Source organism: Arvicola amphibius, chromosome 11 (genome assembly GCF_903992535.2).
Source record: "Arvicola amphibius chromosome 11, mArvAmp1.2, whole genome shotgun sequence".
Taxonomy (NCBI): Eukaryota; Metazoa; Chordata; class Mammalia; order Rodentia; family Cricetidae; genus Arvicola; species Arvicola amphibius.
The window spans coordinates 3381941-3400435 of NC_052057.2; the positions used below are offsets into that span (position 1 = coordinate 3381941).

At 45.9% G+C, this 18495-nt stretch overlaps 1 protein-coding gene across 1 annotated transcript in view; it reads right to left on the reverse strand.

Annotated features, from left to right (window-relative positions):
- Positions 1 to 6880, reverse strand: part of Dchs2 (dachsous cadherin-related 2) — a 184037-nt gene extending 177157 nt beyond the window's left edge. The window contains 1 exon segment of the mRNA XM_038347950.1: positions 4889 to 6880. Within this exon segment, the coding sequence (XP_038203878.1) occupies positions 4889 to 6880 (1992 nt within the window).
- Positions 6881 to 18495: the final 11615 nt, after the last annotated feature.

Sequence of the window (18495 nt, forward strand, 5' to 3'; positions counted from 1 at the left end):
CACCCGATCAAAATAATAAAAAAAAATTACAGCATTAATCTGAAGCTTATAAGAGAGGTTGAGCCTTCAGATGGGAAAGGGGACTTCTGAGAATGTTGAAGAAGGGAGTAAGTATAGAAAAAAAGAGAGAGGTGGTAGGAGGACAGAAGCATCAGAAGTCCCTGCCATCCTGACTGTGAAGTGGTAGAAAAAAAGAGAAATGGGTAAGAAAGAGGCAGGAAGAAAAGCAGGGAAGGAGAAGCCCCCAGGCGGTGGGGCAGGGGGTGGTTGCATTCAGAAAAAGAGGAAGCAGGTGGGCACAAGTCCAAAGTGCTCCAGGGATAAATGAGGTCACCAGGATGAAGAACCCACTGGATGTGAAAGAGAACATTGAGAAACGTGGTTTGGCAGGCAGAAAGCAGTGCGGTGGCAGAGGACCGTCAGACCGTGAGGGATATAGGCACCAGGAGGGCGAATCCTCCTGGTTCTTGAGGGGCTATGCAGGAATAGTCTTGTCCCACGCTTGCGCCATGCAGGCTTGAGAACTGTGGTTCACACTGTTTTCGAATCTGACTGTTAGAGGCTGTGTGTGTAATTCACATCACAGCAGAGGGGCGTCGTTTTGGAGGCTGGAGTTACCTTTTGGGGCAGTAATCTGAGAATAAAAGGACTCTCAAGTCTGACACCTGAACTGGATGAGGACAGCAGTTGGATATCCGGGAGTTAATCCCACTCTGCCAAAACCACAGCTTTTGAAATTGTGTATCATAATCCCACGCTGTCGAATTATTCAATATAGGGGTCACAAAACGTTTGGTTAAAAAAACAAAGTAAAAGGTTTCTAAATGCCCAACAACCACAAATGAAGTGAACACCCCACACATAATGAATCCACGGAGCCTGTGGCAGAATTGCCCGTGTGGTAGAGCTCAGCTTCAATGCAGCCTCGGCCCCAAACACGCAGCACGTGCGCTCTGCACCACACCTGCCAAGACGCCAGGCGACACCCAGAAACCCCGCCCGAAACACCTCAGTTCAGATTCCAGACTATTGTGCGCCAGGGGGACTTTGACTGCCCATGCAAAGTTTGTCTACTCTTCCAGAAGCATACGGTTTTAATTACAGAAAACAAAGACTCTCAATATGTTTCTCCCGTCATTCCTTAGCATGAACAAATGGCGTTGTTCTGTGTTAGAATGTTTGATTTTTTAAAAATTGCAGTCTGAGTTGCTGGCTTGACATTTATTAAAAAAAAAATCATTCAGTGGATTTTGGCTTGTGATTAAGACAGAATTTCCAGGAATTTCTGAACTTGCCCCAAACATACTTCTGCCATCTTGTACTACATAATTTAGGCTATGTGGCATTCTCAGCAGTAAGGATTATAAAACCAAACTGCAGATCAGTTATGAAAAATACTGAATATATTATACATACTGGAATATTAAATATGCAACCAAGAGTGAATTCTTTATATAACATTGAACAAACACATTTATCTCCTTATTACACAAATTTGCTTTTTCTTTAATAACTGGGGATTATATACATATATTAATTTTATGATTTATTATCAGTAGATGTTTAATGTGTATACTTATGTTCTATACCTATATGCCAGGGATATATCAGAACAAAGGAGTTACCAGGGGGAAATTTGAGAAGCCCTAGTCAAGGCAGCAGCAAGAGACTGAAAGGAACTCTGGGTAATTGTCCAGAAGAGGCTTTCCATAAGGAGTAGGTAGGGAGAGGGGATGAAGACAAGTGTCCACAGAGCTGCCACTCTCGGTTTTCTTTACTATAAAAAAAAAAACACTCAAGAGAGGCAACTTAGAGAGAGAAAGGGTTATTTTGACTCAGTTTTAATCTCACTACGTGAAAGACTAAGACAGAAGGCTAGCGAGTTCCGGGCTAGGCAACAAGACTCTATGTTTAAAAGCTAAAAGGGAACAATGGAAAGGGAGTGGGGTGAGGGAAAGAAAGAGGACAAGAAAGAAGGGGAGAATAAGAACACAGAAAGATACCACCCTGGAATTCAGGGAACAGCCACAGCTACAAGACTAGCAAAGTTCACATAACTGCTGAGGGGAAGCCACCGAAGCCAAGCAGTAGAGGGTCTCTACAACTCTTCAATAAGCACACAGATGCCCGGAATATCAGACGGTCTAATGAGCACAATTCCACTCTATCTCCAGGAGCGCTGGGAAGCTGGGTAGATGGGGTTCTCAGAGATGCAGCTTGAGCCCAGATGAGCCACCATAAGGGGTCCAGCACACATGGGGACCTAAGGGAATAGTTTCATCCTTGGTGGCAGAAGCTTTTCGTGGTTTTAAAGACAATTCTATAGATGGTTTCTAATCAAAAGAGTCACAATGAACCCATTTCTTCTCCTTCAAACAAAGCTATGTTTTATTATATCCTGCCAGGATTATCAGACCTCCCAGGCAAAAGTCTTGGCAGTCACTCTGTCCGACCTTTTCCCTGTCATGACTTCATTGTTAAAATCTGATTGCACTGCCTTTGGACACTGGCCACCTATGGTCACCTCCAGATCACAACCTCTTCTTCAGTCTACACGACTGACCTCTTGATAATGGTGGAACTGATACACAGGACTCTCAAGGCTTTCTCCATTGCAAGCCGACAATGGCTTCTAGCCCATATGACATCAGACTCTGGTTAAGAGATGAGGGACTTTGACACTTATGGACTCACCTCTTTCATCAGGGAGTAGTAACTGCTGTTTAGGCCACCTTTGAAGAACTCAGAGCTGCTGATCACAACTTACACTATGTGTGACATCTTTATATTTACCCCGGGCCTCTACATTTATAAAATAGGTATGTAAATTAAACATCTGTTGATTATAAGTCATGAATAAATTTATTTTAAGGTAATTGTTTGGCATACATATAATTTTACCATTTATTAAAGACAAAACCAAATTTGCATGCTAATGCAATGGATGTTTTTATTTAATTTCACATAGCTCTTGGCTGAATGTTTGATACTGAACGGTATAGAATACCTTCAATGTTTTTCAGCACTAATCCATATTTTGATTTTGTCATCACTGATGTTGAGAACATGGCTTCAACATAAATATGCAGTACAAAACTGCAGATGTGTATTTAGGACCGTGTCAGAAATTATTGGAAATAATTATATAGTCTATAGTCTAAGTCAAAATTCATTGAATAGTTTCTATGAAAAGCAGACAGTAGTTTTTAAAAGCAAACATTCTCACATAAAAACAATCCTACCATAAACCAATTTGTTATCTACATATTGAGGAATAAGAGTGGGGAAATGTTAAAAAGTATCATTTTCTATAGTTAGATCATTACGTTTGTAAGAGCAGAGAATGTCAGTGATGCAAGCCTGCAGTGCCACTGCTTGGGAACTGGAGGCTTACATCATCAGTTCAAAAGCCAGCTATGGTTACAACAGACCCTGAACCTTTCTTGAGCAGAAATATTACATATAAATACATATATATTATATAAATAGATACTATGCACACATATTTGGTTACATATAAATTATATACAATATATAAATTTATATTGCTATATATAGCAAAATATCAATAAAAATTAAAAATAAACACTGCAGTCCAAATGAGACTCCCAGTCTGTGCCCAGGTCTGTCTGGGAATGCTCACCAGTGCTAGGTGAACCGCAGACATGCGCAATGCCAGATGCACAGGCTGTGTGTTCAGAAGCGAGTCTGTAGTGAAGTCACGTGACACATCACAGGACCCCGCCCTCCCAACTCGGTTTAAGCTTCACTTTGAATTGTATTTTGGTCTTGCGGAGTTTAGAAACCTTTCCCTCTTGTCACACTTTTTACAGCCCCCATAATCTGTCCTAGCACCCTGTATGTTCAGGACCCACGTTTCCAGAAGCTGGCAGCTAGAGAGTGGATGAAGGTGACTGCTAACTCCAAAGCTGAAAAGGTACAATCACGAAACCCATTTTTTACAGTATAAAAGCACGCCCCTTATCTAAAGGTTATCGGGTGAGTACTTCATAAAAGCCAAAGCTCGGGCCTCCTGACGGAAAAGCAGGGCGTGCACAACAGAGGTCTGACATCTACTAGACGCCGTGCTAACTGAAGCCTGATCCAGCAGCTTTACCCTCTTCATCTCCTCTAGTTGTGCTGGAGTAACTAAGTCGCTTTGGAAATCTGTATATCTCACACCAGATAATAGACTAGAAGCAATAAGGAGGGACAGCCTGAAGGCGCAGAACACAGCATCCTGGCAGTGCAGAAGAGATCCCAAGAACTCTAGAAAACACTCCCAAGTCAAACAGCGTAGCATAGGGCGGGACCTGGGGTAACCATGATGGATGTGCTGATTCTCTGCTCCTCCAGTGTGAAGTCCTCTGGAGGATCTCAGCCCACAAACATGATGGTTACAATGACGCCAGGTCCTCAGTGACCTTCGCAAACTCCTAAAGAAGGTGGGAAGCTCTGTAAGGGGTCTTTGGAGGGATTGCTCAAAAGGCATTCACTGTTTGAAAACGTGAAGACAACCCTGACTCCTGAGACACCATGTAAAGGTCTCAAAAGTGTAAGCCATTGACTCTAGCCTCATAATCTGCTTCGGGACAATGGGTGGTCCCTCGCAAGTAGATTTGGAGGCTTTCCAGTATGGATGAAACTGAACTCCCAGAAGAAAGATCCAAGAAAAAGTCTCCCGTGATGGAGAAAGGACCTTAGCGATCACAGGGTCAAGACCTGACACAAAGCTCCGGAGCCTCTCCCTGGAGGGTCGGTCTATGGCAGGTAATCTTGCTTCAGGAACCAGGACACAACCACCCCCGTCACATTTTCCCCAGACAGACTTACGTCCTCACCCTCCATTCCAGGCTGTGCCCTGGGCCCAGTGACCTGATACACTCACCTGCAGAAAGCAATGTCCAATTGGGGCATGCTCAGCAAGGGTGACATTATACACCTGCCACCTGAACACGGGCTCATTGTCATTCACGTCGTCCACAGCAATGCTCACCAGGCAGGTGGCAGAAAGGGGCGGTTCTCCGAGGTCCTGGGCCACCACTCTCAGTTCCACTGCCTCCTGGACCTCCCGGTCTAGAGCTCGGAGTGTGCTGATCAAACCGTTATCGGGGTTAATACTGAAGGATGGAACACACTCTGCCTTGGGTGACAGAGCCCCAGAGGCGCAGGGATTCGAGAGTTGCACCAGCGTATACCGCAGCCTGGCGTGATTGGTACCAGCCTGGTCGGCATCCAAAGCGCTGACCCAAACCACCGAGGTTCCTGGGACCGCGGCCTCGGACACCGAGGCCCAGTAATGTTCCTGGCTGAACACAGGTGGCTGGTCATTGAGGTCCGAGACCCAGAGCAGCAGCGTCTCCTCTGTGCTCAATGGCGGGGACCCTGCATCTGTGGCCACTAGTCGTAACTCATATAGATCTTGGCTTTCCCTGTCCAAGAGGCTCTCAATGCAAAGGAAAAATACTCCAGGAGGGCCGCCTGACCGCAGCGCGAAGGCCCCGTTCCCACCCTCCAAGGACAACTTGATGCTACCTGCCCCAAGGCGCGCACCAAGCACCCCTGCAACTTCCTCCTCTTTCTCTGGGTCACCATCTGCGTCGGACACCGAGACTCGAGCCACGTAGTCTCCTGGCCGGGCGCCTTCAGAGACACGGGCCGTGCCTCCCTCGGTAAGAAAGAGCAGGTGGATGGCGGGCGGGTTGTCATTCACGTCCAGTACGTCAATCGACAAGAGCACGGTGGCTACCTCTGGCTCTGCGCCCCCATCGCGCGCCTGGACCACCAGCTGGTGCCAGGCCTGCGCCTCGCGATCTAAAGGTCTCTGCACCCGCACTATGCCGCTCAGTTCCTCCACCGAGAAATAGCCGGGATCTCCCCGTGGCCCGCCAGCTGCGCCCGCCAAGGACGCTTGCCGCTCCCGGATGCTGTAGCGCACCAAGCCATTGGGCCCCAAGTCGCGGTCAGTGGCACGCACGCGACACACCTCGGCCCCGGGCTGGGCGTCCTCACGTACAGCGGCGCGGTACTCGCCCTGCTCGAAAACTGGCGGATTGTCGTTCTCATCCAGCACACGCAGCCGCACGTGCAGGCGGCCCGTGCGCCGAGGACTGCCCCCGTCCCAAGCTTCAATCTGCAGCTCATGCGCCGCCACCTCCTCTCGGTCCAAGCGCCTGAGCAGCACCAAGTCTAAGGGCTCCAAGGGTGAAGAGGACACGGGCTGAGGCGGCGACGCAGGTGGTCCCTGCGACCCGTAGCGCAACTGGAAGAAGGGTCCTGCGGGGTCCTGGGGCAGGTCAGACATTTGCAGCAAGGTGTAACCCTGGATACTAAACAGCCCTGCATCCGGGTCCTGGGCACCTGGCAGGCGGAAAGCGGTTCCTGGGGGGCTTAGTTCCGACACTTCCAGCTGCAGGGAGTCACGGGGAAAGTGGGGCGAGTGGTCGTTCACGTCGTTGACGCGGATCTCCACCTGCACCACCTCGCCCCACAGCGTGGCCGCCACGAAGCTGTAGTGGTCCCGCCGCTCCCGGTCCAGACGCCGTGCGGTGAGGATGATGCCGGTGTCCGGGTGCACGTGGAAGTCGTCCAGCAGCGGGGAGTCATCCGAATCCTCCGACAGAAAAAAGCCGTTCCCTTCTTGTTGCTGCTCGACTGGCAACCCCGCACGAATGTCACCTACCAGGGTGTCGGGAGGCAGCCCCTCGTCCACAGAGAGACTGAGGTTGAACACCTGGGCAGACAAGCCCGAGGCAGCCCACAGCCAGGCGTGCATGAAGAACCGGAGCAGGGAGCTCGGAGCTCCGGAGCCGCAGGGCCGCCCACGGGGTGACCCCGCTGGCTGATGCCCTTCGCCCATCCTCCGCCCAGCGGGGCTCATTTCTTCCCCCAGCTCTTTAGGAAGGCTCCGGATAGCTGCCAGCTTGTGGCGGGATCACAGAACAATCCAGGAGTCTCCTAAGTGTCTGAGTCAGATGAGAAAAGACTTTGTTTGGCAAACAAACCAAAGGAGCCAGGAGTTCCCAGGATGACATCTGCAACTGGTGCGGACGCCCTCTGCCCGCAGCTCACGCAGGCGGGAGCTGCTCTCGCTGCCTCTGCCGCCGCAGCCACCTCTCCAGCTCCTGGATGTCTTTAAGCAAGTCCCATAGCTTTTTCTCTCTTCTTCTGTTCTTTTTACATCTGTTCCTTGTTCTGCTCGACTGACTGTTTCTCCCTGGTAAAGTCAGGTGCATTATTTCTTTTGCCAAAAAGGAGGAAATTATTTAAAGCGCTCACACAGGGAGGAAGGGGATCTGGCCGGGGAAGGGGGTGGAGTAAGGGCGGGGATGCCGAGAAGAGCGCAGGATGGGAGGAACGGTGGGAGGCGCGGCTCCAGCAGCAGGCTGCTACGGGAGGGGGGGGGGTGGCTTCCACCCGCTCCGCCCCCATCCCACGCCGGCATCCCCAGGCGCTGGGGACTGCGTAGCGCCCCTTCCGACCCAGCCTCCTACTCCTCAGTCCCCTCCCCGTTGCATGACGCGACTGACGCCAGGGCGAATTCCAACCTGCGAATCTCTGTTCTGTGGCAGAACTGAAAAAGAGCCGGCAGGATGGACACGCAGCCCAGGACTGTGGTGCTGATGGAGGAGGCGCGGACCGGTTGTCTGGCAGGCTTGGCATGCAAAGTGTACCGGGTTGGGGGCAAGGCCAGCAACCTGCTCGCACGCTCCCCCTCTGCCCTCCAGACAGCCCCTCCAGCGGGCCTGCCCTTGGCTGGGGTCGCGCGAAGAAGGTAGGGCTTATGATGATCTCTTTGGGGAGCGAAACTTGTACTCTCTGTTTGGCGAGAGAACGTGGTCCCCAACAGGACAGATGGAGTAAACGGCCCATGCACAGCTGGGGCCAGTTTGACTGCAAAGAAGGCGGAACTTGGAAAGAAATGGAAAAAAACCAAAAAAATTAAATAAATAAAAACAAACCTTCCAGAAAACCCAAAAATCTGTGACACACATGGTGCAGAGCACGCTTTATTATGCCGCGACGTGTGGCCTTTTGTCACTCCCCTCTGCCACCGGCGATGACGACAGTGGATGGGGCTTGCCAACATTTTCGGCATCCAGCGCCATCATACCTCCCCGCGTATTTTATGATGGTGATTTACGGGCAGACGGACCGCATGGCTTGAGCACCAGCAGCACCTAAGCTCTACCGCCACCGCTAAGGGAAGAACGTCGTGAGACTGCTGCTGAGACCGCTTGCAAAGTAGCTTGGGGCTGAACCCGAAGACAATCCCCCTCCGCCTGCAAAGTCTCCGTTTCCCTCCAGTTATCCATAATTATCGGTAGAAACTGATAAATGGCCTCTAATAAAGTATGCTCCACCGAACAAGTCTGCCCTCTTGAGAATGGCCAGGCCGTATGTAGTGGAAGGTTTCTGCAGTTTTGCATTTCGGCCAGAAGGAAGAATTAATTTCCTAGACACTATTCTGTGGTAAAGGGAGAGCCAAAGGGCCAGCATACTGGTCCCCAGTAACCCCAGTGATGCGCCTTTTTATATTCAGTGGCCTAGGCCTATCATTGCTAATCGGCAGCCACACCACCCTGTACATCTGACAAAATAATAAGAAAACCATTTTCTGCTCAGTAGATGTGTTGTATGTAAATAGAGATAGTATTCTATCTAAAATTCTGCCTCATTTTTATCAATGAAGTGCCTGTATGCATCCAGCTTGAGACTTTGGAGACTTCTTTCCCACCTGATGCAGGGCACCTTCTTCCCCTGGTCACTGTATAAGTGGCTCCACACCAAGCCTTCAAACTGAGTTTCTAAAGCCAACTTAAGCCCTGCTCAAAACCTGCAAGATACCTTCTTCGATATTCAGACTATTTCAGGCTCCTTCCTAAATTGCCTGTCTCGCTCTCCTTTGAGTGGTTGGAACTTTTCTGTAGATCTCTCCCTGCCCTGCAGAAGAGGCTTTCCCTCATTCAAGTCTCAATTCAGCTGCTAACTGAGAGAGGGGGCTTCTGCCTGCGCACCCTCCCTCTACTGCCCTCTCCCGGGGAAACCTAGATCCTCATTCAGAATACCTATGGGTGCCTGGGAGCAGCTTGTTTGGTTATCTGTGGGTTTCATGGCTCCAGTCTAACCCTCTTCACAGGCTGGAAGCACTGCCTTAGCCCACTATCTGGGAGTGCCTGGCTGCTCTTGAAGGTCACTCTTCACTAAGTGGCTGGATAGCCAGATAAAAGAAGGAACTTTTAAAACAGAGCTCTGTACCCTAATTGGCCCTGAGCCCCTTCACTGTGGTGAATCCCTGCTTTGCCTTGGTTTTGTTCATCCTACCAAGCTCCCTGGGCCCCACCACTTTGAACGCTTCCAGCTCACCTGTAAACTGTATTGTCGTCCGGTATTCACTGGCGACTGAAAGACAAAGCAGGATCTTTTTCTGTGTGTGGCGCTGACATACGTTTCATTAACAGAGGTTCGTTTCAGAGACAAATGGAGAATAGGGTCCCCAGGCATCTGCTTTCCTGTGGGCTGGTCCTCGGTTTTATAACTGAAGCACGCACATGCAATATCATGTGCTTTCCTAACCATGTCTCAGTACCCTTCCCTGAAAGTTCTGAGCAGATTTCTAGGCTGAAAGTCTGGTTTTCTAAAGGAAGAGAACTTCTGAAAACAGCTTATGGGTCTGTTTCACGTGGTCTCAAAGCCCTCCAAGAAACTAGCCTAAGTAATGGCTTTCGAGGAACGAATCAGGATGTAGCTGGCAAGCCCCTTTGCCTTTGAAAGTGGTTAACCCTCACTCGGATCTATTAAGTAAGGCAAGTTAAGGAGTTTTGTTAAGTTTCTGTTCCCTTTTCTTGAGTGGGAGCAAGGATGTCAGGAACTTTAAAAGAGATGTTCAAGTGGATTACAAACAGGAAGCAGCCCCTGCTACTGCCAGAAGAAATGTCTGAAGAGGAAACTGTAATCTCAGCTCTCACTGTTCAGCCCCCAGAGCGCCTAAAGGAAGAGGATGTAAAATTCTCACAGTCATGAGCAGAAACTATCGCAGCTCTAGGGGCCAGGGGCTTATCCTCACCAGATGCTATATGGTCTCAGTAGAATAGGATTACCATCTTGAAAACCACTTCCTCATAGACTGTAGACAGTTCTTGGTGTTGTGATAGTTAAATGGAATAGTTACAAAGTGCTCAAAGCAAAATTCAGAATGTTTTAGTTAAATGGAATAGTTACAAAGTGCTCAAAGCAAAATTCAGAATGTTTCGTGTCAACCCTTTAAGACAAGAATTAAAATGGTTAGCCCTGTCTTGCAGGTGTGGAAGTTCATGTCCAGGTAAACTGCCAGGGATGTGATCTAAGTCACACAGCGGTGAGTAGACTTGTGCCAGGGATGTGACCTAAGTCACACAGCAGTGAGTAGACTTGTGGTCCGTAAACCCAGTGGTCCCTAAAGACAGCTCTGCTCTCTGGTTCATGGCATTTGCTGAGCCCTCTGCTGGTTATTAGTCTCGGTAGTTCCTTCAAGTGCACAGTCTTCTGAATTCTCAAGGGCAGCCCTATAGTGATACAATGAATCTGAGAACAAGTTGGGCAAAGTGCAGAAAGAGTTCCTGGGACAGACAGCATGTCTGTGGGTGTGAAGGGGGCACAGAGTGGACACAGGAAGTGATTGCTTGGGGGTGAAACCAGCAGACATCAGCTATTCAGAAATGGCAGTTAAAGGCAAGGTCTTAGGGCTTGAGAGACATGGAGGCTTCCCAGCATCCTCCCCAGGGACAGACCCTCTGAGGATCCCAGTGTCAGGGAGCCCACTACCACTGAAACTATGATGACCATCGGCCAACTCTTTCTGGAAAAAAAAATTAGCCAAAGACTACTTGGAGCTTGAGATAGGCCAGGTTGACTACACCGTAGTGACCTACCATTCAGTCATATAGCCGTCTAACTATTGCTGTGAAGCTATCAGGCATGCTCTCAACATTATGATCGGGTCATGAAGGTCAAGGAGCCTCCCGTCTGTAACGGGGTGGTTGGTGAACATCATCCTCCCATCACTTTAAGGAAGGCCTTTCAAACAAAACAAAACGAGACTGTAGGATAACAATCCCAACAGTTCCCAGCGTGCCGAACTGCCTATGTTGGTCAACTCTCTATCACTATAATAAAATGGCTGATATAATCACCTTACCTAAAGAAATATGTTTATTTTAGTTCATATTTTTTGGTGTTTCGGTTCATCTCCCATTGGTCCTGTTACTGTACTTTATGTACTGGATACAGCAGAGGGAAATTTCCCAGCACATGGTCAAGAAGAAAAGCAAAAAAAAGAAGTATCTGGAGTACAAGAGTCTCCTTCAAGAGAGCACCGTTAATGAGGTGAAGGGTCTGCACCACTAAGTCTTAACCTGCTAAAAAGCTCTACCCCCTCCAAATCAACCATAATGGGGAAGAAGCCTTCCCCAAGGACTTCTGGGGATTGTTCCACATCCAGGCTACAGTGCTTGCACTCAGGTGTCAGACTTGCCAGGCTCCATAATCAAGACAGCCAAGTACTTAAAACAAACAAGTAGTATTTAAGATATTTGATAGCTAGGTGATTGATTGATTGATCGATTGATTGGTAGATATATGGATAATTGCATTCAAGAATCCGTGAGACACCGTGTCTCACAAAACAATGGTCACACTCACCCTGCCCCACCGCGAGACTCAGGGATCGTTAACAGAGGAGACAGAAGGGTTGTAAGAGCCAGAGGTTTCAGACTATAGCTGCAAAACTGTGTTTTCCAGACATGGCCAGCCCATGGCACATGAATTCACAGCATCTATGACTGCTGACTGCTGTATGCACAAGACTTGTACAAGATCCAGCCAGTTAAAACTCCAACCTGCTGGAAGAAGGGCTCTCAGGGCTCTGCCCCCAGCTGATGAGCACTGGTAGCTGATAGCTACCAGGGAAGGAAGACCCCATTTTCCTTAGGGGCGTGGCCCTTAGGGGGGTTTCTATGCTCCAGTGGAGGACCCTGTACCCATGCACACACTGGCAGCGGATGTTTTAAGCACTCAGTGGGCTATCCCTCAACACACCCTACCCCCAAATCTGCCTGTTCCCGGCTACACAACCTGCTCCAATACTGAGTGGACCTAAGAGGTGAATCAGCTGGACTCCCCACTCCCTAGGACCTTCACTTGGGAGAAAAACAAGGGGCCCCTCATAAGTGGATACTAGCCACAAACAAAGGACATTGAGCCTATAGTTCATGATCCTAGAGAAGCTAAGTAGTAAGATGAACCCCAAAGAAAAACATATATAGACCCACCTAGAAATTGGAAACAGACAAGATCGTCATACAAAATTTGGGAGCATGTGGGCAGGGGGTAGAAGGAAGGGGATAAGAGGAGGGTTGAGGAGAACTTGAGGGAATGGGATAGTCGAGGTAGAGGAAGGACAGATACAAGAGCAAGGAAAGAGATATCTTGATGGAGGGAGCCATTTTGGGGTTAGCTAGAAACCTGGCTCTAGAGAAATTCCCAGAAATCCACAAGGATGACCCCAGCTAAGACCATAAGCAGTAGAGGGAAGTGTGCCTGAACTGGCCTTGCCCTGTAGTCAGACTGATGAGTATCTTAAATATCACCATAGAACCTTCATCCAGCAACAGATGGAAACAGAGGCAGAGACCCACATCGGAGCACTGGACTGAGCTCCCAAAGTCTAGTTGAAGAGTGGAAGGAGTGAGAATATGAGCAAGGAGGTCAAGACCACAAGGGGTTCACCCACTGAGACAGTGTGCCTGAGCTAATGGCAGCTCACCAATTCCAACTGGATTGGGAGTGAACGAGCATGGGAACAAATTTGTCCCTCTGAATGTGGTTGACAGTTGGGGCAGACTGAGGGGCCACTGATAGTGACACTGGGGTGTGTCTCTACTGCATGTACTGGCTTCTTGGGACCCTGTTCTCTTTGGATGTAAACCTTGCTCAACCTAGAAGTAGAAGGGGGGCTTTGGACTTTCCACAGGGCAGGGTGCATTGCCTTCTCTTAGGATTAGAGGAGATGGAGTGGGAGGGTGTGTGGAGGGTGTGTGGAGGGAGTGGGAGGAGGGAAGGGAGTGGGAATTTGGATTGGTATTTTTTTAAAGTAATAAAAAAAGAAGAAGACAAAGTTGGGAATAACCTTGACCTTATGAACACAGCAAAAGACTTTCTGAACAGAACACCAATAGCACATCATTAAGATCAACAATTAATAAATGAGACCTTCTGAAACTGAAAAACTTCTGTCAGGAAAGGACACCATCAATAGGACAAAGCAGCAGTCTACAGGATGAGAAAAGATTTTATCAACTCCACATGCCTTAGAGGTATATTATCCAAAAATATATAAAAAATTCAGGCAGCTGGTTATAAAGAAAACCAAATAAAAGGATTGAAAATGGCGTACAGTTCTGAATGGAGAATTCTTAATAGAGGAATCTCAAATGACTGAGAAAAATTTAAAAGAAATGTTCAATATTCTTTTTTTTTTTTTTTGGTTTTTTGAGACAGGGTTTCACTGTAGTTTTAGAGCCTGTCCTGGAACTAGCTCTTGTAGACCAGGCTGGCCTCGAACTCACAGAGATCCGCCTGCCTCTGCCTCCCAAGTGCTGGAATTAAAGGCGTCCACCACCACCGCCCGGCAGAAATGTTCAATATTCTTATCCATCAGGGAACTGCAAATCAAAATTCCTTTGAGAATCCATTTTACACTTGTCAGAATGCCTAAGATCAGTAACACAACTGACAGGTCATGCTGGCAAAGATGTGGATCAACAGGAACACTCCTCCTTTGTGGGAGAAAAATTTTAGCCACAATTGATTTTCAGTAAGTTGTTCTTTGTTTAAAACTCTAATGCGAGTTACAAATGTATTCTTTAACATTTCCTTCTAAATATTTTTAAAGTGCTGATATTTACTTTTGTGCTATTAATCAATCTTGATCAAATTTTTGTGATCCAGTTCCAAGTCTTCATATAAAAAGTAGCTATATAGTATCATTTATTGAAGTTTCTCCTTTATGCGAAACTTGTGATACCTATCTCTCCGTATACATTTTGGATGTTAACAAAAAAAGAAAAAACAAAGAGAAAAATAAGATGAGTAATGGTTGAGAAAGACACTAACATCTGGTATCTACCTTAACACATGTGCACACACATCTCCACATGCACATATGTGTGAACACACATGAATATATGCACACATATAATTTTAAAGAGACATGAAATTAGGGTCATAACATATATAATTAAAATTTTGTAGGCAATCAAGTTTGTCTCCATACTTACATTCTAGGCCATCAAAAACATGATCATTTTTCTTTTCTTTTTGCTCTACACATACTTATTTATTCTAATTTTCAACTCAATGGAATGAGTTCTTCATAGCATATGTGTTTTAGGCATTCATGTGTGTTTTTTCTCTGATTCATTGGGAATATAGAAAAATTACATCAAGAAATTTCTAACATTTTGTTAAAATGTTGGTTGGCACTCTGACCTCTTATTAAGTGCATACTACATTGACTCATATTTTCAGATCTAATGGAAGTTAAAATGTAGGTTCCATTCAGAGCTGCCCCCTAGCAATGCTTTGGTTTCTAATTTTTTTATTACAGTACAAAAGAGATACTATATTTCTAGTTTGGATTTTATTTTTCCAGGGCTGGTGATGACAGTCAGTCACATGGTCATAAGAGCAAGCAAGCTCTACTCTACAATGGATTGCATTGTCATATTTTGGGGCACACAAATGTGTGATAATGATGTGATGTGGTCGACCTTTCAGACTGGTTCACTAATTTGAAACTTAGATGCTTCCACTGATTAAATAAACATTAGCAATCAATGAACACTTTGTTATGAAATAGATTCTGTGATCAACAATTTTATCCAACTACAGCCTAGGTGTTATGAATAGATTTAGCTAGGAGGAATTTTTATTTTATGGCCTTTTCAATATATGGTTGGTTTCTCAGGATATAACCCCTTCATAAGCAAGTAGCATCTAGACTGAAGTTATCTTTGCATTGGGGGGCTGTATTGTAAGTGTGTGAGAAAGAGCCCCTGGTTAAAGAACTAGCTACTTGTTCTTTTTTTCCCTTCCACCCTTCCCCACTTATAATTTTTTTCTCTTCCTCCCCCGTAATTGTTTGGACTGACCACCTTCTCCATATCCCTCCACCAAGGCAAACATGCTCAACTGTCTAGGCACCGAGAGTTGGCTTCCCCGACTCCTTTGTTGGCACACCCCTTGTCTTCCTCTTTCCCCGCAGCCTTTCTTTAGATGTAATAATCCACCTCCCTACTTCCCAAACCCTTTAATCATTCAGTTTCTGTTCTCTGAACTCCTTCCAATTTTCCTATACGTCGGGTAAGATGTGAAAACCAAAACCACACACCCTTTTCTAACAGAATCTGTGCATTGCCAAAGCTCACAAGGCTAACTTCCTTATTCAAGGAGAAATCAAAGTCAACCTGAACAGGTTCTTCACAAGCAGATGTCAGAACAGGCATGACACCTGGTCCTCTGTTCAGTCAGCCCACACCTTCTGAACAGATAATTATTCCATGTAGAATGATAATGTAGCTGCTTTTACATGAAGGGATTTTAGAATATTCATGCCTTTCTGTAAAACTAAATAAAAGGCATCCCTGGCAATGAAAATGATAAACAGCATTTCATTTTTTTCTAGGTATTGATTGTATAAAGTTATAGCAGTTGATCCACTTCTTAGGACAAAGCAAGGTTCATTGAAATACAAACACACACACACACACACACAGAGAGAGAGAGAGAGAGAGAGAGAGAGAGAGAGAGAGAGAGAGAGAGAGAGAGAGAGAGAGAGAGAGAGAGAGGTAGATATAGATAGTACATTATAATGATTTCAGGCAAAATAAAGCAAAGGAAATACCCCAAACCTGCCAATCCCACAAATATTCAGTGCGAAAAACACCTGGATTCTTCCCAAGCCACAGCTGTTCAGTTGGAAAATGCCTGGATCCCATTGAATCAAAGCAGTTAAGGCAAAAGCGCCACATCCTGCCCAGCGTGTCTGCCCAGAACGACACGCACACATGAATCCTATTTGATCAAGGCACTAGGCACAGTTCTCTGAGAAATAAATAAATCCTGCTGGATCCAAGCACGGTTGTCGATGAACAAGCACAGATGATGGGGACGCACTGCGCACAGATGGGGACGCACTGCGCACAGATTCTATCTGGGAGAAATGCTCCAGTGCAGCCCTTGGGAAGGAAGACTGCTTGGCCAGACCACACGGGTCTGCGTGTTTCCACCCTGATACTGTAAGTCCAGTCTAGAAAGGGAGACAAAGCTTGTTTCCCCTCAGTAAGGACAGCACAGTCATGTACCCAGAGGAATGCTCCGAGTCTTTCTGAACGCACACAGTGATCAGCGATCAGTTACAATTATATGCTCCACGGTTCCCTCTTCTTATTTAGTTTTGCTTGTTTGATTTTACATAAAGTTTTATTAGTCAAAGTGGAGCGTTTTTACTCTGTTTTTAAGGTATTTTTTTTAATGATTCATGATTTAAAAATACTCCTATTGGCCCTGAAACTAGACATGAGTTGAATAGTCATTGAGCTGGAGGTTTCCTCGTCTTATCGGATAGAGCAGTGATTCTCAGCCTTCCTAACGCTGTGACCCTTTAATACAGCTCCTCATTTTTCCAACCATAAAATTATTTTCATTGCTACTTCATAACTGTAATTTCGCTGCTGTTATGAGCTGTACTGTAAATATCTGATATGGGAATTGTCTTAGGTGCCCCCACCCCACAGGTTGTGAACTGCTGGGATGAAGCGTGTATCAGCGCTTAATCCTTAAAAGATGCATCTAAGTTGAAAGTGATGTGCATCCTTGTAATCTCAGCACTTGGGAGGTGGAGGCTGGAGGTTAAGGGTTCAAGGCCATCCTCAGGTACATAATGAGCCTGAGGCCAGCCTGAGCTATGCGCTACAGGAGATCCTGTCTAAAAAGGGAAAGGATAATTTCAGATAGCAGTCAAGATAATTTTATTACTACAGCTCTATAGTAGAACTTGAGGTTTGGGATGGTGATGCCTCTGGAAGTTCCTTTATTCTACAGGATTGTTTTAGCTAGTCTGGGTTCTTTGTTTTTCCATATGAAATTGAGTATTGTTCTCTCAAGTTCTGCGAAGCATTGTGTTGGGCTTTTGCTGGGGATTACATTAAATCTGTAGATTGCTTTTGGTAAAATTTCCATTTTCATTATATTGTTCCTACCTATCCAAGAGCATGGGAGATCTTTCCATTTTCTGATGCCTTCTTAAATTTCTTGTTTTAGAGTTCTTGCCATATAGATCTTTCACATGTTTGGTTAGAGTTACCCCCAAGATATTTTATATTTGTGGCTACTGTGAAGGGTGACATTTCTCTGATTTCATTCTCAGTTCATTTAGCATCTGTGTAAAGGAGGGCTACTGATTATTTTTAGTTAATCTTGTATCCCACCACATTACTGAAAGCTTTTATCAGTTGTAGGAGTTCCTGGGTAGAGTTTTTGGAGTCACTTATGTATAGTATCATATAAGTTGTGAAAAACAACTTGATATTAGCATTAAAAATAGACATGTGGACCAATGGGGTCAAACTGAAGACCCTGACATTAAAATGTTTTTGTTGTTTTTATTAAGATATATATTTTTCTCCACTACCCTCTTGTCCCTTTCCCTCCCTCCCCTTCTACCCTCTCCCATGGTCCCTATGCTCTCAATTTACTCAGGAGATCTTGGAAGACCCTGACATTAATTCATGCACATATGAACACCTGATTTTTGACAAAGAGGCCTAAAAGGTACAAAGGAAAACATCTTTAACAAATGGTACTGGCATAAATGGATATCAACATGTAGAAGAATGTAAATAGATTCGTATTTATCATCTTGCACAAAACTCAAGTCCATGTGAATCAAAGATCCTGACATAAAGCCAGTTACATTGAACCTGATATAAGAAAAAATGAGAAGTAACCTTGAACACATTGGCACAGGAGACCACTTCCTAAATAGAACACCAGTAGCACAGACACGATCAATAAATGGAACCTCCTGCAACTGAGAAGTTTCTGTAAGGCAAAGGACATGGTAAATAAGACAAAACAACAGCCTACAGAATGGGAAAAGATCTTCACCAATGCTATATCTGACAGATGACTGCCTCCAAAATATGTAAAAAATCTCCAGAAACTAGACATCAAAATACCAAATAATCTCCAACTAAAATGGGTTGGAGAGCTAAACAGAAAATTCTCAACAGAAGAATGACTGAAAGAAATTTAAGAAATTGCTCAACATCCTTAATCATCAAAATGCAAATTAAAATGACTCTGAGATACCATCTTACACCTGTCAGAATGAATGGCTAAGATCAAAAATTCTGAGGACAGCTTATGCTGGAGAAGATGTGGAGGCAGGGGAATACT